A 26,307-nucleotide genomic window follows, 5' to 3' on the forward strand; every position below is an offset into this window, starting at 1 on the left:
TTGTGATACTTTGGTTTTTGAATGATTGTATTTTAATACTTATGATTCTCTTGACTTGACTTTCCTGAAAATTATGTTTTTATATAATTAAAAAAATGATTATGATTTTTGGGATGTTATATTTTACACATACCAAAAGATGCTACCAAGCTATGCTATGGTAGTATGATGGATGATTTAACAGTTAAATTTGATTTAAATAAAAATAATAATTAAGATAATTAGGGGGTGTTTGAGATATCTTTTGAGAAGGCAAAAGAACTTTTGGGAAAAGATAACAAACAAAAGATGTTTGGGGAAAGCTCCTTAAAAACTCCTTTTGGATTTTTTAAAGAAGGAAAACTGACTTTTTGGAAAAGTCAGGGAAATCTAGCTTTTTGGAACTTTTCCCAAAAGTTTTTTTGCCCTCTGAAAAGATACCCCAAACACCCCTTTAATATGTCATTTTTTAAAATATGTATGATTAGAAAAATATAGTTTGAAACTGCGTATGAAAATAAATAACTTTATTAATGTTCAAAAGTTATAACCGAACAATGAAAAAGTATAATTCTAAGCCAGTGTTTTGTATTTTGTAATCGAAGAAAGAATAATAGTGACATGAAAGAATTATATTCGCTTGCCACAAAAATAAAAACAAAATATTATTCATGGAATATAATTCTTTTTATGGTTGATTTTCTTTGAACGAGGATGATGAATTGATGATTTTTTTTTTCAATGAAAGATTAGGATATTTTATAGTTTATAGATATAAAATTATTTTTTATTTATATAATCTTCAGATTTTTAAATGTTTTAAAATTTTAATTAAATTATTTTTTAGACAAAAATGTAATGGTTTGTACATTTTTAGGAAAAAATATCAAAACTACTAAACTATTTGATTGTTAGTCATTTTTAGCATGTTTCGTTCCGTAGTAAAATTGAAAAGACTAAATTGTCCTCTTAATGTTTATAAATGTTTTTTTTCCTGTTTAATTTAAAGTTTTATTAAATATAAATATGAGGCCCACATCTCTCTCTCTCTCTCTCTCTCTCTCTCTCTCTCTCTCTCTCTCTCCAAAGACATTTTTCTGCAACTTCAATCTTGAAAATCATTTAAAACCCTCTCAACATTATTACCGTGACATCTCAGAAATTAGGTCTGAATCTGTAAACAGTTAGTTCACCGCAAACCTCTTTATAACTTGATCTATTGAGTTTTAATGCACATTTTGGCCAAAATATAACGTCATTATAATTACGATAAGATAAGAATGGTATCTTACTTCCCTTTGTGGAAAATCTCAACCGAATCAAAAAGCACAAACTGTAACCTTAGTTAACGTTTGAAAAATTGAAAATTTGTATTTAGCAGCTATGAGTAAAGAAAATATTCTGGAATCGTAGTACATGTTTCCCTGATCTCATATATACAAAGAACGTCCAAAACAGAGTTCGTATGCAAAAGTTACGACTGTTTTAAGAAACCAAACCGGTATAACGCTGATTTTACCTGAACTGCATAAACCGTATTAATCCATTGAGACACTTGTACACCTCTGATGAAGATTTTGAGAACTTTTTTAGACTAAGCATACGGTCTAATATTTGATTTACTATACGAAATATTTTTAAAAAAAATATTTGTAAAAGTCGGAAAATCAGACATTTTAGACCAGTTAGACGTGAAACTTTAAACACAATTTCTCGGAGTTATACAACTCAAAAAATTTATCCGTTCAGGTTTTTGGAATCCTCGAATTAAATTTCATCATTCACCGCCTTCAGAAAAATTAGTTAACGTCAAGAATTAGACACGCAAAGTGAAAACTGTTTCTATGGCATTTTAAAATTTTAATGGGGATATTGAACTTTTAAACACATATTGGACAAGAAGGAGAAATGGCCAACCATGCACCTCTCTTTCTCTCTCTCATCTTTGTCACTCTTATGTACTACATATTGGACTTTGAAAGTCAATGGGTTATAAGAAGGTTGTCTAGTAAATGCTTTCCACCATTGATTCAAAAGACTTACTCCATGAATGTAAGAATGTGTCTTCTTCTTCTTCTTGGACCATGCTTATGTGAATCACCATTCCCCACCTCCTTGATTATGTATAAGTGAAGAGCTCAACCTTCATCATCATCAAACAATTCATCAACCCAAATTCTCAGTTCTGAAACATCATCATTTCACCACCCTTACCCCACCATAAGACCACTGTGAACCACCATCAAGAATCATCAAATCACCACCACAAACCCACCATACAATTTCCCACTGCTACAGTTAAGTTCCACCATCATTACCCTCTTGTTTTTCGTCAACCAAGTGGCAAACATGTTTCTAAACCTTTCCTTGCGAAAAGTCGTCGGAAATCACCAACCACCACCCTTGACCGACGATAAAACCACCAAACAACCATCTCCATCATTATGTGTTGTTGTTCTGATCACCACCGACCTCTCCCTCCTTCCCCTTGTATTTCCCCGTTGATTTTAGGCAGAAACGAAGCTGCAGAAGGCTGCCAGAACAGTTGTTGGACCAACCCCTATAACCTCTAAACAAATAAGAAGGAAAACAAAGAGTTGTTTCCTGTTGTTGCTGTACATGAAAAGAAAAGAAAAGAAAAGAATAAGGAAAACAGATGGAGACTTTTTGTTTATATTGTGGACTCGACAACTACTTTATTGATCAAAAGCAAATGGCTATAAATAGCCTACAAACCCAACAGAAAGAAACAATACCAACCTAAAAGCTAGTCACTACTCCTAAAGAAAAGGACACTACAATGACCAAGCATACAACACGTTTTCTCATTTTGAACTGGTTCAAAGTCCTTTATTCAAACATTAAATAAATCAAACCAAATACTACCCTTTTACCCATACACATAACTCCAATAAACCGATGACCCATGTCAAGATTACCCAACACTCACCCCCTTAATCTTGACATGAATCTGATTCTTCAAAGCAGTGTTGCAGGCTCATATTCATCTTGAGTCAAATTAACTTCTTCTTCTTTTATTTCTTTCTTAGGACACTCAGTTGCATAATGTCCATATTCTTGATAATTATAGCATTTAATATGTTGCTTATCTCGATACATACCTTGCTCCCTTCGATCTTCATAGCTTTGGAACCGGCCATATCGACCTCTACCATGACCTCTTCCTTGACCCCGACCTCTTCCTTGATCTTGACTGAAGTTACCACGCTTGGTTCTCTCTTCCCATTCCTCTTTTGATAGTAAAATCTTGTTTTGATTTTTATCATTCTTATCTGTTGGATTAGTGTCTAAGTCCATAACTATAATTGGTATGTACTTGACCCAATTTGGCATGGTCCATTTGGGTTGCATGGCATCGAAACAATTGGATAGACAAAATGAGAAAAAGGCTACTGGTGATTTATACTAATATATTATAAGTTCTAATATATTAATATGAAATCATATTATTTAATTAGTATTGATCAAGAATCAATTTAGAATTAATTTAGTGATCAAAAGGAACTTATTAAATATGGACTCTTATATATATATGGTGGGCCAAGTTCATTTAGGTTGGGCTAAGCTTGCATGGATAGTCCATGGAGTTTTTAACTCATGGATCCTATGGAAATGAAAGGTCATGGGTATTGGGGTTTGCATGAATGTAACCCTAATCCTCCACACTATATAAAGAGGCTTATGGTTCATGAAATGGCACTAGTGTATAGTACACAAGAGGGTAAAACCGATTTGGTGCAAGTATGCTTATTCTCAAGTTATTCCAAGAGTTCTTGATGTTGTGTGAACCATTTGAGGTGCAACACTTGGGGCACTAGGCTCTTAAAGGTTCAAGACTTCAAGCTCCATCAAAAGGTATGTCATTATACTAGTTTCTTGTAGTATAGTTGCTTCATATTGTGCTAGTTGGGATGAAACCTTGGAATATCAAATATTTGCATGTATAATAGAGAAAACATAGATCCAAGGTTTATAGGGTGGCATGTACACCATAGGAGTGTTAGAATGATTAAAACCCTTCAGTGGTATCAGAGCCTAGGCTTGTTTTCATTTATACTTGATGTAAATTGCTGAAAAAAGCTGGAAAAATCGAATTTTTTGCTTTCTGGATAGGGGACTCGACGAGTCCATGTGAAAATGCATCTAACTCGTCGAGTTGGTTCATGCACTCGATGAGTTGGACCCCCTGACAGCATATATTCGAGTTTTGAAAAGTTCAATGAATCTTAAAAGATGTAGGAGTTTCAAACCAATTAAAACCTAATTTCTATTTCGTTTTTCATGGTGGAAATTGGTGAATCGTCACTCGCCTACCTTCAAATATTTTATAGCTTGCATTACGACATCCCTCTTCCAAGTTATAAAATATTGTGTTGGGTCATAGCCTTAATATTTTATATTGGGTGTTCTATTAAGGACTTAAATCAACTAACTTGAATATCTCCCGTTGTAGATGTCTGGTTTAGACAACTATGATCTTCCCAACTCTCTTGAAACAAGTTTTCATAATGAAGATGATGTCCCACGGTTAGATCATGGAAATCATACTTCTCTTCTTCTACATCCTCCAATTATTCTCCTTAACCCACAAGTTATTAAAAATTTCAAGGTCACTGAAGCCTTATTGCCAAGCAAAGTCTATGTGTGCTCACATCTTGGAGACATAGTCACATATTGACAAGCTGGGAGAGTTGGGTGTCAAAGTCTTGAGGAAGTTGGTTGTTGAGTTGGTTCTTCAATCACTTTTTAAGTCACATAATGAGTTCTTTAAGGACTACTATGTAACAGACTATGAGGTGACCCTTAATGATTTTACCTATTTGCTTGATGCTGCTGAATCAACAATGATTTGGAGCACCTGTAAAGAAAATTTGAATGGAAGATCAACTTCCCAAACTTCCATAGACATTAACAATGGTAACATTGGAAATCCAGAAAAGCTTTCTCTTCCCAATGGAAAGGGATCGGCCATAGTCAACTCGGTTGACCTAACAGTAAAGAGAAAGGCTAAGTCTGAGATAGTCTCGTGTACCATTCCCAAAGGGTCCATATGGTTTTATTTCCAAGAGAAGGGGCATTGGTTGTGAAGCTTCCCTAGCTACCTGAAAGATCTGAGAGAAGGAAGAATCAAAAAATTTGACTCTATTTCAGGTAAGTCCACTATCTAACTCTGTTAAGTTCCTAATTGATGATTCTTAATACAAAATGTGACTTAGTTACATTTTGATGTTTGGAAGGATCAAGCAAAGGGAAGGAAACTTAAAGGAAGAGTATGTTGAATCTGATCGCGAAGATGGATTTCAATCTCATGGTTCGAAGATCAGATTCTTGAGCTACTACTTAGGAGTTATGATAGATTGCTAGAAAATATGTAATACCATAGTTTTCATTTAAAGTTGCATTGTAAGGAAAAAGTTTTTTCCGCATTTATAAATAAATAAAATTTTGTTTTACTTTATTTTATATTTCCTTGCAATGGCATTTATGGAAAATTGATGTTTGTATGTTTCTAGCAATAATGGAAATATAAATTTGATTCTTTCATTTTTGGTAATGTCTAAATTTACCAAATAAGGAAAGATTCTCATCACCCAAGTTTCAATTGGACCGAAACTTGGAATCATGAAAGTTGTATGATGAATGAGAATTTTCATCCTTGGAAAATTAAGACTAACTCCTTGTTCACATGTATATGTGAGTCAAGTGAAGGACTAAGGGATCGAGTACACATTCGTGTGCATTGGTCAAGTCCACTACAAAAGATCGATTCGACTATTCATCATGATTTACTAAAGTTTAGTAAATATGGTTATACTTACAAGTTTAAGTATAATTCTGAAGCATTGGAAAAGTTTCGATGTATGGCAGAACGAATGAGAAGAATCAAATTTGGTAGAAAGATAAAAGTTTCTCAAATCTGAAAAGATGGGAGAGTACTTTAGTATCATGTTTTATGATCATCTTAATGATTATGAGACCACATCACAATTCATCCTCTAAGGACATCTTAGTGCATTCTTATGGCTAAGAAGAGGAGTCATGAATTGTTGAAATGGCTAAGAAGAGGAGTCATAACTTCTTCGTTATAACTCGGATTTCGGCGTTCTTTATATGTACGGAAACCTTGTGACATATTCTACAACTTGGTTAAGATTATTTACTCTAAATAATCTTTTTGTCAAAAAGTCGTTTTCGACCCCTATTGCCTCTAAATTGACTAGCCCGGATCTGCGGGCGTTACAATTATCTCCCCCTTAGGATGATTACGTCCCGGAATCATCAACGAAACAGGGCTCGTATAATGACTCCAGACGTCATCTCTTCATCCTAGGTAATAATTATAACTTCTATATTCCTTCAAGTCTATCTCTTAGACTCATTGACTGTAAGCAGTACTCGATCGTGCACCTGCTCTCTACCTCAGGCTAGACTCCAAATTATGACTTATCATCATGTGATGCACGTTTAGACTCAGGTCTCTTAGAGTTAAATTCTAAAACAGACTATGCCTTCCTTCATGTTCTAATGTGATATAATCACACTTTAACATGTAGCGTTTCTAGCTACCAACTTTTTTTAACAACGAACGCGATACTTCTATTGATCGCTTTGATTTCAATTGTTTGGTTTAAGTCGGACACTACATCGAACTTGGTTCCCTGAACCACGCAACATACTCATCGTAGTCGGACTCAATTCGATATGACCACTAGGGTCGGAATATCAACAATCTTTTTAGTCATTACCGAAACGATGGTAATGACATACTTGAATAAAACAGAATTAGTTACTAGCTTCTTGGTAACCTTGTGCCTTTCCCTGATCCAAGTGTGAGTCCTATGCTTCCGGTAGTATAGGCCTCTACTACCATTCACACCTACTCATACTCGTCTCAAGTATTGTCCCGCAGTTTTCCAAGTCACCACACAAGAAAATCACATAACAGCTTAACACATCAAATATCAAAACGAATGTTTTTTTTTATTATTCCTCGAAACTATTACATAGGTGTTCAAGTTCACCGTAGACTATGCATCTAACAGGCTACATCATACGATTCTATGGCTACTTCATAACTCGATCCTTGGATGTCAAGCCATCACTCCTGAATCCTTGCATTGTCATCTGCTTCGTCAAGGATCATTTGAAATGCTCTCGCCTTTGGCTTTGGCGACACATTTGGCTTTGTAGCCCCCTCTCTCTTTGGGAAATATTGCTTGAAGTGCCCTTCCTCATTACATTCGTAACACACCCTTTTATTGAATTTACACTCGTTGGCATAATGCCCATGCTTCCCACACTTGAAACAAGTTACTTCCTCACCGCATTTTCCAGAGTGTTTCTTTTTGCACTTCTCGCACCATCTTTCTTCACTCCCTCCTCCTCTAAACTTCCTGGTACTGGATTTGCTTCTCTCATCGGGCTTCGCAGACCCCTCAAATTTCCTCTTTTTGCCAACCTCGGTCTTGTTGGCGGCTCTTCCCTTGATCATCTCCTCAACCGACTTGGCAGCCCAGATAGCTGCCTCCAAAGTAGGTGCCTGACACACTGGCACTGCATATTCCCATGGAAGTCCTTTTGCGTACTTGTCAATTTTCGTCAGCTCATCCGGAACAAGACGTAAGGCGAACTCCATCTTCTCTGTGAAGTTGTTGGTGTATTCATCAACAGACATGCTTCCTTTATTTAAGGTAAGGAATTGGTTTTCTAGCTCGAGTAGATTTTGGGCTGAGCAGTACCTACGTTTGAATTGCACCAGAAATTCTGCCCATGTCAGTTGCAGGGGCTCATTGGGGCTCAACGTCTTTCCCAAGGTATTCCACCATCGTACAACGCCTCCTCGAAATTGACGCACTGCAAATGTGGTATGTTGTTTTCCCTTGCAACCGCACGTCATGAAAGCTAATTCCATCTCTGAGATCCAATCCATGACCCCGATCGGATCCTCCTTTCCAGTGAAAGTCGATGGCTTGCAAGTCAAAAAATCCTTGTACTTGCATCCATTCCTCTCGACTTTGTCATCTTGGTTGTTTTGTCGAACTATTGGTGGGTTGACTTGACCAACAGTCCCACTGTAGTTTCCTTCCTCAATCTGCCCTTCATTCAACTCGGGCTATTCGATCTGAATAGTCGCTTCCTCTCGATTTTGCTGGAGCAAACGTATGGTTTCCTCCATTTGACGATCCAACATCGCTTGGATCATCGCTTGCACTCCGACCATCGTTATTGGATCAGCAGCGGCTACCACAACCGGTATTTGCTCAATCGCTGGGGGTTGATCTCGGTTCCCATTTGCATTCACGTTTCCGCTACAGGTTCTTCCCATCTTGATCTATACACCGAATAAGGTGAATCTAGACCTTTACTTAGGATTGACGTTTAAATCATTCTTATCACTCCGAAACGTTTATATGCTAGTTCTATATCGTAGTTAAACGCTTAGAATCCTAAACACATAAGGTTTCCAGATCCGGTCGGCAACAGACCATAGATCCGAACAAATAACAGCATATCAGGCACAAGCATTTAGCACATAAAAGCATTTTAGGCACAATTCCTAAAATAATCTAGTGCTCACACCTCACAATCATCGCTTAGCATTCTAAGTTTAAGTCTAGAAATAAATCCATATTTCTAGTTCGCTTAAACTAATGCTCTGATACCAACTGTGACATCCCCAAAATCACGGCCAGAAAAGACCGGTTTGTTTATGCTTTGTTTAAAAATCAGAGTAACATTTTAAATAAAAGTGTTGCGGAATTTGTCCCAAAACAAAATATGATAAAGATTTATCAAAAACATTTCCATAGAAATGTATTTCATTAAAAGACTTGGGATGTCATGTTCATACAGATCAAAAGCATAAACAGTACAATATAAGCCTTACTACATTATTTCATATCTACAGGCCTATATCCGTAATCCCTCGTCCAAACATCATAACTATGCTCAAGCGCCACTACCTGTAATACATAAAACTGAGTGGGTCAGGCTTGGGAGCCTGGTGAGCACATAGGGTTTTCAACCCACAATAAATAAGTTTATTAACTTCATTAAATTAAACAAACCCGATTACCCGTTCCCGTTATCCTCACATTACGTCCCTAAGCATCTATCATAAGGGACCTATCCTAAGGATTATCATCGGGACGGACACTACTGCTAAGGGGATTCCTCAGCAATAAATGTCCTTAAGGCAACCATGTGGGGGATGGAGTACATCTGGTGAGCACACAGTTCAAATAAATACACAGTTCGAATAAACACCTACAGGTTGCGAGCCTGCTAGTGTTCCACTAGACTGTCTAGAATAGTCCGTGGTCGTCATCTATACTCTGCTAGATGACTGGATCATCAATAACATCTATAACGAGGCCTCTCATCGTTTTATCTTGTCACACAGCAACTATTACATCTACCCATGTTTTACCCAACACATTTTGTAGATATAAAATACATATACAGTGTAAATAATTGAAAACATGTATAAAACGTTCATCCAGCATAGATAGCAAGTATTCAGATAATATGCACACATAGCACGTAATTTATATAAAATACTTCATATCTATGTGTAAGCTGAAAGTAACTATGCACTCACTTGTTAAAGTGATGATTCCAAAATCGGGCAGCGCTTGCTTCTAACGATTCTATTTTCCTTCGACGAAACCTAGCATTATTATCGCTAAATTTTAGTCTAATATTTACCGTGACCAACTATTAGTCTTAGTATTATTATTATTATTATTATATAAGCGTTAAACAATATTTTCCAACCACTATGTACAGACAGGGGCCAGACATAAAACATCGGAGGGCAGGACCATTTTGGCATATAGCACTTCTGAAATCCAACAACCCTATGCGGCCCTTTAAACCAGATTCCCCGTACCGCGAGTAGTTAAAAAAATATTATAACGACACTTATATAAGTTATAATAATAGCTCAAATATTTATTATAAGTTCATAATAACAATACTAATTTTAAATATAAGCTATATTAAAATAAGGTAAGCATAACTTACTTACAAGGGGGTTTTAGCTAGGAGTCGGGCTATGCAGGGGCAGAACTTCGTCGCTGAATCTTTCTAAGAAAGATTCGTGCAGCGCTTCAGCGCTCACCTTACTATACTAAACTACAGAAAGAGAAGTCGAATCACGAGGGACCGAAATGCTCGGGGGATAAGGAGAGAAAGACTCTTGAATCAAGAGAATGGTGCAAGAAATATGAGAGCCCAAGGCTCTTATTTATACTAATTGAATTTTCAAAAACTACCCTCCATAATTACTTAATGACTTTTTAGTTATATAAACAACTAAATACCCCTCTATAATACTATTTTAAATGGATTTAATGATATTTGTACTAAAATAATGTTGAAAGAACTCAACATTAGTCTTATAATGACCGCATCGTCGATACCTTTCTAATGATATATACATATGTATATATATGTGTACGTATACATGATTTATACTTTATTTTAATACGTAAATATGCTATTATATTTTATAACTCGTTCATAAGAACTCCGTTTTTGACGTTCTTTATATCCACGTGTAGGCGGGAACGTACCCTACAACTTTCGTTTAGACTCCGTCGGCTAATTTTGAATTTATTTTTAAAGTTATATTTTTAACAGGCCGGGACAGGATTGGTCCGTTAAAATCTCATAACTTCTTCATCCGATGTCCATTTTGTCTGTCTTTTTATCTTTACGCTACTAATAACGAGATCTTCGATTCTCGTTTAGGTTGTGTCGGCTAAAAATCAATCGATCTAAAATTCGAATTTCGGGCTGTACACCGCTAATCCGAAACTTCGAAAAATCATAACTTCCTCATACGAAGTCAGATTTGGGCATTCTTTTTATCGATGTTCTTAGTTTAGCATATTCTACGACTTTCGTTTAGAGCGCTAAGGCTAAATCTCGCTCTATCATAAATTTACTATTTACGCTTCCCGGTGCCGTGGTGGTGCCGACGCGAAACTTCGACGGGTCATAACTTCTTCGTTATAACTCGGATTTCAGCGTTCTTTATATGTACAGAAACCTTGTGACATATTCTACAACTTGGTTAAGATTATTTACTCTAAATAATCTTTTTGTCGAAAAGTCGTTTTCGACCCCTATTGCCTCTAAATTGACTAGCCCGGATCTGCGGGCGTTACAGTTGAGACTATGATTACGACATCCATTTTCATAGTTCTTAAATTGTTTAGACACACATGTGTGATATCTAACTAAAGGTGTATGATTTTGATAAAGTTTTATCAAAGCATCTCGTATCAAAAGTCTAAACTTTGGTAAGAAAGTCAATAAAGTATTGATTTCTAGAAGTCCAGCTGATTTCTGAGTACATGTCAAAGCTAATGGGAGCATAAGTGTTATGCTGATAATTATCATGTTAGTGGGAGCATGATAATTATGATAAGTGTTGCAAGTTAGCAATATTAATTATAAAAAACAAAATTTTCAATTGGGAAAAGTTGTTTTGCGATAATTAAGGGAGATGAAACTATACTTCATTTCAATTCTAAAAAGTTTAGATTGAGATTTTAATCATCTTTAGTCAAGGATATATATATATATATATATATATATATATATATGTGTGTGTGTGTGTGTGTGTGTGAATTTTATGTTGGAATGGATCAACTTAAGGAAATTCTATATATATTGCGTTCTCAAAATTCGATTATGATTACGATATCCCTCTTCATAGTCGAATTATGAAAACATGGCAAATTAAAAAATATTGTAGCAAAATACTGATCAAGGATCATGTCTTTATGTGAGACATCATGAATCGTGTCACATATGTTTCGGTATAGGATCAATTACATGTGCTTTAATATTTATCCTTTCTAAATTTTCCAAATGCCCGGGGGCATTGAGACGGGAAAAGGTCTAGAATTGGATATGACTAAAATGATTAAGCAATTGTCGAGGACAATCTAAGGTTTACCAAAGATTGGTTGCTCAGGGACAGTTGGAAGTATAGTGTTAATTTTGGAAGGACCATGTTGACATATTCTAAAAGGAGGCAAATCTTGTTCAGAAGTGATAGTTAAAATGGGAATATGAAAATGTCTCCATAGGTGGAAGTTATTCAATCTGTGTAAGATTAGAAAACTTAATGCAAGAAGGATGTTCAAAACAATGTACTTTGAATATGAGACTTCATTTCCATGAAGTTGATCTCCATTGGAATACTCTGTAATGACTGTTGACAAGTCTTTGTGACTTTGTGCATAATCATTACAAGAGGATCAGTGCATATAAGTTTAAATCTAACAGATTTCGGTAAATGGTAGGAATTTGGAATTCTTACATTTACGATAAGGATTTGGGATTGTGAAATGAGAATCATTGGAATTATGTTCAATCGATCTATTTCACAAAGTAAAGATCATATATAAACTTAGTGTGCATACTTGGTGTATGGCATAACTAATGTTTGGACAAACATAGTGTGCATACTTGGTGTATGGCATGACTATTGTTTGGATAAATATAGTGTGCAAGCTTAGAGCATGGCATGACTATTGTTTTGATTCAAGTATAAAGTTGACTAGTTGAAACATTATACAGTGAATAATGTGTAATCAATATGGTGATAAATAAAAGGTGTTCTATTTATATTCATAAGTTCTGAGACCATATTGGATTCGATTATTCTTGTGTTTCACTTTGCATGTTTTGACTTTCAGAATAACTAGGTCATTCTTCCCGAATGACTAAGTTATTCAAACCATCCACATTCGGTTATATGTTGGAAGTAGGTATGAATCAAGACTGTCATGAAGTTGGCTTGTAGATGTCTAAGGTGTTGGACATAGCAAGAGTTGCTACAACATTCATGAGTGCTCATAAGTTCTGAGTATTGGATTAAACCCACGCTCATTTGAATCACTTCATGGTGATCATGAGACGATAATATCTTATATTCTTCAAACCTAGAGATATGAGTTGTTGACTATGAGTTGGTTATACATTGATTGCACGAAAACGCATTGGTAACTCGATGTTATAAAACATTCCTTTGTGTATGATTCAACAAGTAGTAGAACAAGAATATGACTCGAAGTTTATCCATTCCTTTTACCCTTGGAGGGATAAAAAGCGATATATATGGGCCCCTCAATGATTTAGTGATGACATCCCTAAGTGCTTGGCCAAGCCTGGACTGATTTTATTTGTTCAATTAGTCAGTCGTCATAAATCAGAAATCGGGAAACAACAAATGGGTAGAGAGAATGATTATAATCCATGTCTCAGTCCATATGATATCTATAATGGAGGAATATATGATCCCTTATCTAATGGACAAGTCATTGACTAGGTCAGAGTTCAACAGCGACTTTAAGAGCTACGATTGCTAGTCGGGTTTTGGAGTCATACGCAATAATAGTTTTAGATTTATCCAAGTGGGAGACTGTTGGATTAGTGTCTAAGTCCATAACTATAATTGGTATGTACTTGACCCAATTTGGCATGGTCCATTTGGGTTGCATGGCATCGAAACAATTGGATAGACAAAATGAGAAAAAGGCTACTGGTGATTTATATTAATATATTATAAGTTCTAATATATTAATATGAAATCATATTATTTAATTAGTATTAATCAAGAATCAATTTAGCATTAATTTAGTGATCAAAAGGAACTTATTAAATATGGACTCTTATATATATGGTGGGCCAAGTTGATTTAGGTTGGGCTAAGCTTGCATGGATAGTCCATGAAGTTTTTAACCCATGGATCCTATGGAAATGAAAGGTCATGGGTATTGGGGTTTGCATGAATGTAACCCTAATCCTCCACATTATATAAAGAGGCTTATGGTTCATGAAATGGCACTAGTGTATAGTACACAAGAGGGTAAAACCGATTTGGTTCAAGTATGCTTATTCTCAAGTTATTCCAAGAGTTCTTGATGTTGTGTGAACCATTTGAGGTGCAACACTTGGGGCACTAGACTCTTAAAGATTGAAGACTTCAAGCTCCATCAAAAGGTATCTCATTCTACTGGTTTCTTGTAGTATAGTTGCTTCATATTATGCTAGTTAGGATGAAACCTTAGAATATCAAATATTTGCATGTATAATAGAGAAAACATAGATCCAAGGTTTATAAGGTGGCATGTACACCATAGGAGTGTTAGAATGCTTAAAACCCTTCACCATCTTCATCAAAAACCTTTATTATCTCTTTATATGCCTTCAACCTTCCCACAACTTCCTCAAGTGACATTTCTTCTATCTCTGAGTATTGCTCAATAGATGCAACAATCTACAAAAATTTCTTAGCAACCAAATTTAGTAGTTTTCTTACCACTATCTCATCCTCCAAGCTAGACTTGAGACTCTTGAATTTGGATGAAATCTCACTAAGTTTCTTGTAAAACTCATCAATCATGTCACCCTCTTTCATCTTTAACATTTCTAGCTCGTTTCTAAGTGTTTGAAGTCTTGCCTTTTGAACTCTTTCAACTCCCAAATACCGCACATGAAGCACTTCCCGCACGTCTTTTGCATCCTTATGCTTAGCCACTTGAAGCAATATATCTTCAGGTAGAGTTTGAAGCACAAATGCTCTTGCCATTAGATTTTTCTTTGCCTCAATCGCTCTTCTAGTTTTCGGATTAACTGCTTCCTATAAGTTGTATGCTTGTAAGATCGACTCCACCATAATCGACCAACTTGTATAATTTGTAGTTGTTAACTTTAGGCATTGCAGCGGGATACTTTGACTGGTCACGGGTACAAGCTAACTTGATCCTCCCGGGTTTTTTGCTGGCATGTCTCTAACGATGATCACATAAAGTTCCAACTTTCTCTACATGCATGGCCATTAGAAGCTCCAAAAGGCCAAAATGATGGTCTAAAGGTTGCATGGGACTTCCATGGCCATAAAGTTGGCACCTTTATGCCATGAAAACCCCTCAAGACCTTAGATCTAAAGTGTTAACCCATTTGGTACGTCCAACTCCCAAGGACCATGATATTTTGATCAAAACCAAGCTAAATAACCGTAACAGAAGATCTAAACAACAACAAGGAAAGGTTCCAACTTTATACCAGCAAAATGTTGTGGATGAGGCAAGGATTCTGGATCAACAAACTCCTTCTTGTGTTCGCAAGCTTTTCCTTATTCCAATGGCTTCAATGCACACACTAAAACACTTAAAATGGCTCAAAAACACTTACAATAGCATTAGGATTTCGAGATTAGGGTTTTGGACAGTGGAGGTTGAAAATGAGGCCAACACCTTGGGGTTAAGGTATTTAAATAGGGTGCAAACCCCGGAAATTAGGGTTTGATATCTGTCAGCCTACTCGTCGAGTAGGTCACTTAAAATATGTGGCCCTTATGATCTCTACTCGACGAGTTTGGGGCTTCCAACTCATCGAGTTTCTCTATCAAATAGAATAAATTATAAGTTAAATACATACTAGGAACCATGAGTTACACACACACACACACATAGAGAGAGAGATTAACTTTTTTTATTCCTCCTACTCGGTTTCTTCTCACCAGAAAATAAGAAACCCCCATCAGATATGCCTATAAATATGATTATTGTTTGTCATTATTTTATTAGATACAAATGCCTACAAATAAAATAAGATATCGGTTGTTGAGTGTTGAGTTATGGTCTCTTGAGTGGTGACATGCTATATTCTATAAGGTTGCAGCGTGCAGAGCATATACACTTATGGTTCAAGTTTTAAGTTTCAATAGAAACATTGATTTTAACTTATATGTAATAGTAAAAAAACCTAAGGAATAGTTATAGTATATTACGTTATTAAGTTTCAAATTTTATATAGCTATATGTATATCTATCATAATAAATGAAGATTTTTTTGCCACATGTCAACTCTCGTTCATTTTACCAAATGTCATTTTGTGGTGGTTATCTTGAATTGATTTTTTCCCACATGTAATTTTAGGAGTTTTATTATTTTATTAAATTTCACATAATATTTTAATGCAATAATTGCAATAAATATAGTAATAAATGGATATCAGTTTCATTAATGGACTTACCTTTTAATTTCAAACTTCCCAAATTAAAGTCAATTAGTTTCTAACCGATATGTTCGATGGACCCAATGTTCTGGTATCTTATCAATTTCTTTATTCTTCAACAACTCCCACATAGTTGATATTGCATGTGCACATGGTATCCGTATTAGTTCCCACCTTCTACATGAACATGTTTGTTGGCCCATATCTACCACAAACTTTTCCAGAAGATTTTTAGTGACTTGATATTTCCGATTTCCACAGAAAACAAACCTTAATTGTGTAGCCTCTTTCTTCAGTTTTCCAACCCATACGGTAGCTGTAGGAGTCAAGGGGCATGTAGCTTTATCAATTTCCTTTTGCACAGTTACAATTTTCTTCATTAAGTACCCTCTAATATACTCCAAACATGTAATGATTGGTACATCACGACCTTCAATAATCTTGCTATTCAAAGATTCACACATATTGTTAAGCATAGTATCTGTATGAGCTCTACCTGATAAATCATTAATAATGCAGCAGTTATTGTTACAAACTAATGATATAACTTTAAAATCTACCTGTAAAGTGTGAACGAGACCAATGTTGAGGAGGAATGTTTTTAAGCCACTTATACGCATCATTATTAAGTTTTCTAAGTTCCCCCATTGATCATTGAAACTATTGAACAATAGATGCTTTTGCACAATCCCATAGCAGGTCTTTGAATTTCTTTCCCCTCCAATTAGCTTTCATGTTTTCATGGATATAACGAAGATAATAACGATGCTCAACGCATGGAAACAACTTTGCTATAGCAAGTAACACTCCCTATACATGGAAAATATGTTTTAAAAGTATACCATATATAATGTATTAATTTGATATTCGAATTAATACCTTTTGTCTGTCTGTCATAAATGTAAAATTCGAGTTGGTTCCTAAACCCAAATCATCCCCTAGACAAGTTAGAAACCAAGTCCATGAGTTGGTACTCTCAGATTCCATAACAACATAAGTCGATGGATATGTTCCATTATTACCATCAATTCCCTTCATAAGTAAACATTTCACAATTAACCTAAAATACAACTTTTTATAATATAAATGTAGTTCATATGAAAAAAGGTTACCACAGCTGAAAGTATTTGTCCTGGGTATGGACCCTTCATAAAATCACCATCGAGACCAACAAAGTCTCTTCTTCCAGCAACAAATCCCTTTTTTAAAGGACCAAGACAGATGTATATGCGCTTGAAAGTTCTAGTTTCTGCATTTGGATTTGGTTCACTCTCTACATCAATCTTCACAGTCGTGTCTGGGTTATGTTTTTGAAATTCTAGAACATAATCTCTTAATAGAGCATACTAAACAACATAATCCCCTGCACCTGATTGAGAGCTTCAGTTCTAGCCTTAAACACTTTCATCTTGAAAATTCCCACTTGGTCATCACGTTGTAGATGTTCTTGTAAAGCACACATTGGAATAGTTGGGTTAGATTCCACCCGAGTTGCAATTTGTTTAGCGAGAAACTTATAAGTATAAGCTTTAACATTCTGAGTTTGGAGACAACGATGTTCTTTGTTAAGATTTGACCATCTAGTTTATATCACGTTTCCATTTACTAGCATAGAGGCTCCACAAACACTTTTCTTCATCTTCATTGTTGACTTCTTGTTGACCTTTCCCACTATTGTCTAAGTTTCCTAGTTTTGTTATTGCCCCCTACACACAACTCTTACCCTATTCTTGTCATTTTTTTTCAAAATCAAGTTCCCTTCTTGTCTCAATTGCATGGAGTTTAACTCTTTCTTTAAACTCTTGGGCTGTATTAAAGGTTTGAAGGATATAAAATGGTTCAGCAATATTTTCTTCATCATTCTCGTGAGCTCTTTGGATAGATTTGATGGTCTTCTTTCGTTGAGTAACTGGTCCTTCATCCGAAGATGAGCCTGACAAAAGAACCTCGTTATTTAGTACTTCATTAAGCTCCCCAACTTCATTCTCTTCTTGTACCACATTGTCATTCTTACTTCCAACCCACTCTGCATCCATATCAATGTTATCATTGAAATCATTCATGTCAACTTCTACATCATCTAAGATGTTGTCATTGTCAACATAAAAGTCTATGTCATCGGAGTCACTGGATTCATAACCACTATCATCCCCAAATTTGTCCCCACTTCCAAATTCATCTTCATTTTTTGTCCTCAAATTTGTCCCCACTTTCAAATTCAGCCCATGGATCTTCTCCATCCTTGTTACCATCCCCAGATTCAACTTCATTTGTGTGCTCAAATTTGTCCCCAATTTCAAATTCAGCAAATGGATTTTCTTCCTTGTTATTATCCCCATTATCAATAACAGTTAAGTCCATATTGTCATTTCCAGTGAGGTCCACTACATTAGCCTCTTTAGAAGCATCCCCAACAACATTTTTTCCCCGGTATCATACCAATCTAAGAAAAGCCGATGAGAACATGTTAGAGGTTAAATAATTTCCTTTATCTGAATTTTTGATTGATTTGGGGACTTTGTGTACGTATGTAATTGGGTTTTTCCATGCTCAATATAGACTTCAATTAACTTATGCTTGGAAATGAAGGTACCCAGATGTCTCACATCCTGATCACTACCCAAAGCAAATAACCCGAAATCTAAATCTGAAAAAAAAAAAAGTCGTTTAAAGTGATAGTACAAAGGTATACCTTCATCAACATAGCCTAACTGTTCCATCATTTCATCAATGTCATGCACTGAGAAAGTATCCATGTCCAGTAAGTCCACATACGTTTGTTTTCCTTTGATGTACTTTCTTCTAGGAAATTTGGTGAACTCTCCACCATGGTACAAGCTAATGAAAAAGATTGTCGGATGCCCCCCCCTATGAAATAACCCACTTGAGATTAGGTTTCAACAAAATCGAAGTTATAGAAGATTGAGAGTGAAAGATTACTTACAGTAACGACGTCCAACATCGATTTCCTCCATATTTTCACGTATACGCCACAACACCATTGCGTTTCAGAGACAAATATATCACGATTAGGGTTTTCTTATCTCGACTGTGAAATTTTTGTCTGGGTTTTTTGAACGGAAAGATGGAGTACTGAGAAAATGATCGTCTCTTCGTATGCAAAATGGCGCTAACTCTAGAATATTAAAAAGACAAAAATGCCTCTGCGTGCCTTGCATGTGGGGTGTTTTAACAGAGCAACTAGACGAAATGTTAAGTGATGGACCAGGCGGGTTACGAATTTTAACGTTAGGGATCATCCGAGTTAAAAATCTTGCTCAGGGACTAGGCGCGCAGGTTACCCCAAGCCACAGTGACCATCCATGTAATTTACCCAGTATTTTATAATCATTTTTTATACTTAGAGTTATTATAATAATTAAAAAATTTAACCATATTATCCTTACGTCTATGATAATGGAGTGTGAACTTTTTAATTGATGGAATGTCGCCTTCTTGACAAACAAAAAAATTCATCTTCAACCCTCTCTATGGAATGTATATTTTGATTATTTAGTTTTTGTTGTTGTTGATTATTATCATGTTATAGATGGAGGATATTTAAGATATTACCATTGATATTTTGATGTTTAAAAAGTGCATATACAATATTTTGATATTTAAGGACAGATATGATATTTTGAAATTTTATGAATGGTAAATATGATATTTAGAAATTTTATGAAGAATAAATATGATATTTAAAAATTAAGTTAAGTAAATATGATATTTTGATGTTTATAGTGAACTCGTTTAGTACAACGGTATACAACTAAACATATAATTTTAATTTATTTATTTTTCGCATGTTTTTTTTCTGATAATTTTCATTTATTTCAAATTTCAAATTCAAATAAACTTTTCGTTTAATCATTTGTATTTAACATTTTGTTTTAATCAACTTGTATGTTATAAAGGTCTCACAACTAGTATTTGTAATATATGTTAACGTGCATCAACTTAGTATTTGTCTTAAATGATAATAATGACAATCCGACCCGAAAACCAAAAAATTTCAACCTCTTTATTTAGTCACATCATTTTGATTATTTTAATGTGACTCGGTCATATAACTAATCATTAGGCCTCCCACAGACAAGATTCCTGGATCCGCCAGTGATTTTCTTTTTTCGAGACCGGGTTTAACCAGGTCCAGAAAACAAATTTAGAGATTTCAGATTTGGTTGTGCGCATCTAAAATATATATTGATTATATAAGTAATTAACCAAAATAATATATTGAATTTTTGTATTACAACACTCACCAGAAAACAAATAAGAAATTAAAAGTAAAACCAATAAATTCACAACATCAAAATAAAAAAACTTGATCCAAACCAATCTCACAAAGTGGCCTTCAATGACTTTCTCTTCATTCCCTCAAAGCTTTCTTCAAGTTTCAAATGAAACATTATACCAAATTACCTTCTTACCCTCCATACCCAAAGCTTTCTTCAAGTTTCAAACAAATTATTCTGCAAATTTACCTTCTTACCCTCCATGGTCCATACCCACTAGACTGGTTTAAAAAAAACAAACGTTCCTAACAAAAATACATGTAATTCACAAGAACAATAGAGCTTTAATCCAGTTATTTACCTCCAGTTTTAAGGTATTCTGCCAAATTACCCTTTTGCCCTCCCTCTATATCCACAACCATATCAACATATTGGTTTGTTGTTGTTCCGTATGTTTATATGTGAAGAAATCAACCAATTCGATAGACTGGCGTCTACTGATGTTTCTTGATTCAAGTTCTTGTGTTTTAATGATTTGGTATTCAGAGACAAATTCTCCTTTTGCTCTTTAAAAATCAATGGTTTTTGTGGTCTCCCTTTCGATTTCAAAGCTTGCCATTGACTAAGATTCTCCACAGGGTTCAACACAGAAAGAACATAACCATTCCTATTTTGTACCTTCATGTCCTCATTATTATCATCATAATGTTCTTCATCATCCAAATCATTATCATCATCATCATCCAAATCATCATCATCACCATCCAAATCATATTCTTCATGATCTAAATCTTCAAATTCATCATCACTTTCAAGGCAATTCCCATACCTATAGTTTGGTATGTTCAGCACAACTGAATCATCTTTGCAGTTTTGGGTTGATTTAGGAAAAGTTTCACTTTTTTCGTTCTTTTCCAATAAAGATTCAGTACTATCATACACTTCAATATGCTCGTAGGTTGTCACATTTGTATCAAACGTAACCTTTTTCCTTCTCTTCAACCTCAATGGTACCTCAGTCTTTTCTCTACATCCCAATAACAATTAAAAATCATTGTAGAAATCCGAAACACAAAAGTAAAATCAAGAACATAACACAAAAACATAGAGCTTTTAAACAAAATCACGAACACAATTACATCAGAAATTACCTTGATTCTGGAAATAAATTCAAGGGACTCTCTATGATGCTTAGTCCCAAAGATGCATCAGCTTTCACAAGGTTTTCAATTTTAGGTTTCTGCAACAGAAAGTGGCAAATTAAATACTCACAAGCTAAACTCAAAGTCAAAATCTCGAATTAATCCCACAATTCGACTCAAAAAACAAGGGTTTGTTACGTTTTCTAGTTAATCAAACAGTAATGGAATAAATTGAACTGTAAAGGGAGTTGAATTAAACTTACTTGATCTCGAAGAATCACCTTGTACCTCTGTCTTTTACGTTTCTGATCCCTGGAAGAACCACCGAAACACCCAATAAAACAACCCATTATAGATCGACACTGAGTCTCTGTGTTCTTAATTTACAGAGATTTGAAGGGGGTTTGTCCGCCTTCTAATGGGTGTTTGAGGAATCGAATTGTTAAAGGGTCTCCATAGACGGAATGAGAAAAAGAAAAGCAGATAAACGGTCAAGTGTATGGTTTTTTGGATTTGGGGGGATTTGGGTTTATGTTTTTGAAAAGGGCTAGTGACCGTTGAGTTCGGAGTGAAACGGGAGAATGATGGGCGTGGGGTCTTTTACTGCCACCTGTCCACCATAGACTGTTTTATTCCTTTTTAGTTATTAGTTACTTTAATGTCTGATCATTTGAATTACATGTACACAGTTTCAACCGATCGTCTTTCAAAACAGATTAGAACTCTACGACTCCCGTTAAAAAGTATCATGCTATAGCAATGAAATGATATGAACCAAAGCTGAAAGCTCCCGTTAAAGAAAGTGTATCATTTTAAATCATTAGGACGGGCTGTATTAGATTTAACTGGTCACCAAGAAATGTGACTATGATATGCCATCCAACTTGTAAAATGAAAGTTAAAAAAAAAAAAAACATCAATGTGATCATCTACTTGCATGTGTAAAGAACGGGCTTGTCATTTCATTTTTCCAATTTCGCAAAACCAATGGAAACACTCTTCTAAGCTCAATTTTTTTTTACGAAGATATTCTCTGTTCTTTTGCATAGGTCCCTAAAGCCGTTCATTACGCAAAATCCTCCACACTCTATCTTGTACAAACTAAAAACCTTTTATGAGGTTACAAACTTTTTTCCTGAATGATACTGATTTTTCAAATATATGCATTTTATGAACTAAAAGTTACTTTTTCTTTCAGCAAGATGAAGGCCGAGAGTAGGATTGGATCGTATGTCACCTATAGTGTAGCTGATAGCCATTAGCTGGAAGCTAGTAACTGATATGTCTCTGGTGGCTACTAGCCACAAGCGAAAAATTATAACTTTTATTTGTACATAAGTATTATAAAAAGTAGTTAATTTTTAAAGGTATACAATTTCATAAAAACCAAAAACAAATAAGCAAAAGTTACTTAAGTCTGGAGGGAGTGGTGTCGCCTCACTCATTACCACAAAAGTGTGGTTTCATACCACACCCAAGGAGTGGTGCCACACTTGGGTGTTTCTTTTTTTCTTAATAAATAAAAAGGACCAATCACAAGGAAGGAAAAAGAACCAATCACGTTGTTTGAAGGAATGCTCCCTTGGAAGGACGCATTGCGCTCTCTACCGCGTCTAGGAGGCGGTGTTTGCGCTTACATGGCAAGGGGAGTGCGGTCGATGCCACACCCACTCCCTCTAGCCTAATATAGCATTTGGATTAGCATCTATTTGTTTAAAATAAAAGTTAAAAACTCATATTATAGAATCTTTATTTTACAAAAATAAAAAGTTAAGAGCTTTCAAAACCTTTGTGCCCAACACGCTTGTATTATAGTTGATTCCAATTAAATAGGAGCAATGAAAATGCCAAAAACTTGCATAATCGAGTTTGATTAGTGTTTATACACGACAACTGGTTCCGTAGTAATACTATATTAAGAGTTTGAACTAAAAATTGGAATCTAGCAATCGTATAAGCTTATAAAAAGTAAACTTCCATCAACATACATATCATCTAAAACCTAAATCTGTTTGTGTGTATACGTGCATGCCATAACCGAATACCATGGTTTTGAAAGCAGCCGATGAAATTGGACTACGCGAAGATTTTACTCAAGACGGGACTACAGATCTTAACGGAAGACCTGTCCTCAGACCAGCCACCGGGAGATGGAAAGCTTGTTACTTTATGCTCGGTTAGTCTCTTCGATCTTTATACATTTATTAACTTGCTACTCCACTAGATTATGCAACTGTGAAAAGTTCATCACTGGTTTTAGCGACAGAGTTTTTAAAAAAATTAGCAACGAAAATACCAACATTTATAAAGAATTTAAAGCATATATATATACTACGTTTGCAGGCTATGAAGTGTGTGAAAGGATGGCATACTATGGAATAGCGACAAATCTAGTGTTGTATTTGACACGTGAAATGAAGGAAGGCACCGTGAAATCATCAAATAGTGTCACGAATTGGGTCGGAACAGTTTGGATTACGCCTATTTTAGGTGCTTATATAGCCGACACATATCTTGGCCGATACTGGACTTTCATGGTTGCTTCCGTTATTTACCTTGTGGTAAGAAAATTTCACCATTTTTCATGACTTTTGAGTCGCAAAAATCGAGTGAAGTAATTTTCGTTTCATGTTTTTCAACACAGGGAATGAGCTTATTGACGCTTGTGGTCACTATACCGTCACTAAAACCACCATCTTGTGGTAAAAACGTAAGTTACCTCGACTGTGATGAACGACCTTCGTCTTTCCAAATTGGTATTTTTTACTGTGCATTGTACATTATTGCGGTTGGAACCGGTGGAACCAAACCGAACATCTCCACAATGGGTGCAGATCAATTTGACGATTTTGAACCGAAAGAAAAAGCTCAAAAGCTCACATTCTTCAATTGGTGGATGTTTAGCATCTATTTTGGCACCCTATTTTCAAACACATTTTTGGTTTACATACAAGATAATGTCGGATGGGGTGTAGGCTACATGATCCCAACGGTGGCATTGTTAGCGGCAATGGTGGTTTTTATAGTTGGGACACCTCAATACCGCCATAAGCCCGCGTCCGGGAGCCCAATTACTAAGATGGCCAAGGTATTGACCGCTACAATACATAATTGGAACCGGGCCCTACCTGATGACCCCAAAGAGCTTTACGAATTGAGCCCAGATAAGTATTCAGGCCCCGGAAAATACATGATTGGCCACTCGACTTCTTTAAGGTAATTAAACCACCCCTATTGGCCTATTCATTCTTTTCCATATTGGCTAAACACAATCCATGTATATGTTCTTGACATTTTTTTTAAAGAAAATATATAGCTCCACATACTCTTCATCAAGTGGAACAGACCAAATGTATTTAAAACTTTTTAAAATCATGATAAATCAATGCTCTATATCCTAACGTTTTAGTGTACATGATACAATCTAGATGTTGGACTCTTTATGAAAGAAAATCAAATGTATTTCATGATAAATCGAAGAAATTTTCTGTAGGTTTCTTGACAAAGCCGCCATAAGGACCGAAGAACCATTTTCAGAATGGAGATTTTGTCCGGTGACCCAAGTGGAACAGACCAAACAAATGATGAAAATGGTTCCAATCTTGATAGCGATGTTCATACCGAGCACATTAGGCGCACAAACCCACACACTCTTCATCAAGCAAGGTGTGACATTGGTTCGATCAATGGGCCCACATTTTGAGATCCCACCCGCATGTCTCTCTGTATTCGTGACAATTTTCCTTCTAATAAGCATCATACTCTACGATCGTTTTTTCGTTCCCACCATTAGAAAATACACCAAAAACCCAAGAGGCATCACATTACTACAACGAATGACAATTGGACTCCTTCTCCATGTCTTTATCATGATCATTGCAAGTGTCGTGGAAAGAAAACGACTAAGTGTCGCTAAAGATCATGGCCTTATTGGAAATGATCAGGTGGTTCCTTTGAGTATCTTTATTCTCCTTCCTCAATTCGCGTTAATGGGAATTGCAGATAGTTTCTTAGAAGTTGCAAAGCTTGAGTTTTTCTATGATCAAGCACCCGAAGGGATGAAGAGTCTTGGGACTGCTTATTGGACGACTAGTATTGGGATTGGGTATTTTCTCAGTAGTTTTATTCTTTCGACTGTGGCTGATGTTACAAAGAGGAATGGACATAAAGGTTGGATTCTAGATGATTTAAATGAGTCTCGTATAGATTATTACTACGGGTTTTATGCGATCTTAAGCTTCGTGAACTTGTTGTTCTTTCTTGTGGCTGCGAAATACTTTGTGTACAATACTGAAGTGAATGAGTCGGCCAACGAGTTGCAAGAAGATATCGGGAAGTTTACTGAACAAGGATACATTGCTAGTTGATATATTCAACCTCGAAAAGAATTGAATTTTGATTTTTTTTTTCTTTCGCAAGTATGATAGATTCTTTTGATGTAAAGTATTTATTATTTGATCAACCATGATTATGCACCTGAATTCATGTAACTGTGTAAGTGGGTTAGATATTTTTCAAAATTATTTTTTGTGATTTAGCTAATTGTGGTAAAAAAAAATTAGATGATCTAAAAACCTAACTTTTTGTGAATCATGTAACTATATAAGTGGTGCTTACATGTTCTAACATTGTTTTGATAATTTATTTCTTATTTGAAGTTGATTTATTATATTTGATAACAGTTAAATAAGTTATTGTAAATGTTTGGAAAGAACATTAAAAGCACTTATTTATTTAAATAAAAAGTTTTTGATAAGTTATTTCATGCTTAAATAAAATAGTTTTTGATAAATTATTTCATCATTACACGTATAAGCAAACTTTGTCAAAAACTAAAAAATACCAAAAACTAAAAAAAATACTTATCAGCTTATTACGTATCATC

At 35.3% G+C, this 26,307-nt stretch overlaps 2 protein-coding genes across 2 annotated transcripts; one reads left to right on the forward strand and one right to left on the reverse strand.

Annotated features, from left to right (window-relative positions):
* Window positions 1-20,264: 20,264 nt before the first annotated feature.
* On the reverse strand, window positions 20,265-21,945 carry LOC111895531 (eisosome protein SEG2). Its single transcript, XM_023891619.3, has 3 exons — window positions 21,686-21,945; window positions 21,432-21,520; window positions 20,265-21,307 (listed from the first exon to the last, which is right to left on the reverse strand). Exons 1-3 carry the CDS (start codon window positions 21,770-21,772, stop codon window positions 20,704-20,706), a joined length of 780 nt encoding a protein of 259 aa, XP_023747387.1. The 5' UTR covers window positions 21,773-21,945; the 3' UTR covers window positions 20,265-20,703.
* A 1,479-nt stretch (window positions 21,946-23,424) lies between these two features.
* LOC111895530 (protein NRT1/ PTR FAMILY 5.2) lies at window positions 23,425-25,789 on the forward strand. Its single transcript, XM_023891618.2, has 4 exons — window positions 23,425-23,598; window positions 23,766-23,983; window positions 24,067-24,638; window positions 24,916-25,789. Exons 1-4 carry the CDS (start codon window positions 23,469-23,471, stop codon window positions 25,787-25,789), a joined length of 1,794 nt encoding a protein of 597 aa, XP_023747386.1. The 5' UTR covers window positions 23,425-23,468.
* Window positions 25,790-26,307: the final 518 nt, after the last annotated feature.

The sequence above is a fragment of the Lactuca sativa genome, chromosome 5 (assembly GCF_002870075.4).
Source record: "Lactuca sativa cultivar Salinas chromosome 5, Lsat_Salinas_v11, whole genome shotgun sequence".
In the NCBI taxonomy this organism is placed as follows: Eukaryota; Viridiplantae; Streptophyta; class Magnoliopsida; order Asterales; family Asteraceae; genus Lactuca; species Lactuca sativa.

Coding starts and splice junctions, on each gene's coding strand:
- LOC111895531 (XM_023891619.3), bottom strand. CDS start 21,772: ATGGGTTGTTTTATTGGGTGTTTCGGTGGTTCTTCCAGGGATCAGAAA. Junction 21,521..21,685: donor AGGTGATTCTTCGAGATCAA/GTAAGTTTAATT, acceptor TTTCTGTTGCAG/AAACCTAAAATTGAAAACCT. Junction 21,308..21,431: donor AATTTATTTCCAGAATCAAG/GTAATTTCTGAT, acceptor ATTGGGATGTAG/AGAAAAGACTGAGGTACCAT.
- LOC111895530 (XM_023891618.2), top strand. CDS start 23,469: ATGGTTTTGAAAGCAGCCGATGAAATTGGACTACGCGAAGATTTTACT. Junction 23,984..24,066: donor CTTCCGTTATTTACCTTGTG/GTAAGAAAATTT, acceptor TTTTCAACACAG/GGAATGAGCTTATTGACGCT. Junction 24,639..24,915: donor GGCCACTCGACTTCTTTAAG/GTAATTAAACCA, acceptor AATTTTCTGTAG/GTTTCTTGACAAAGCCGCCA.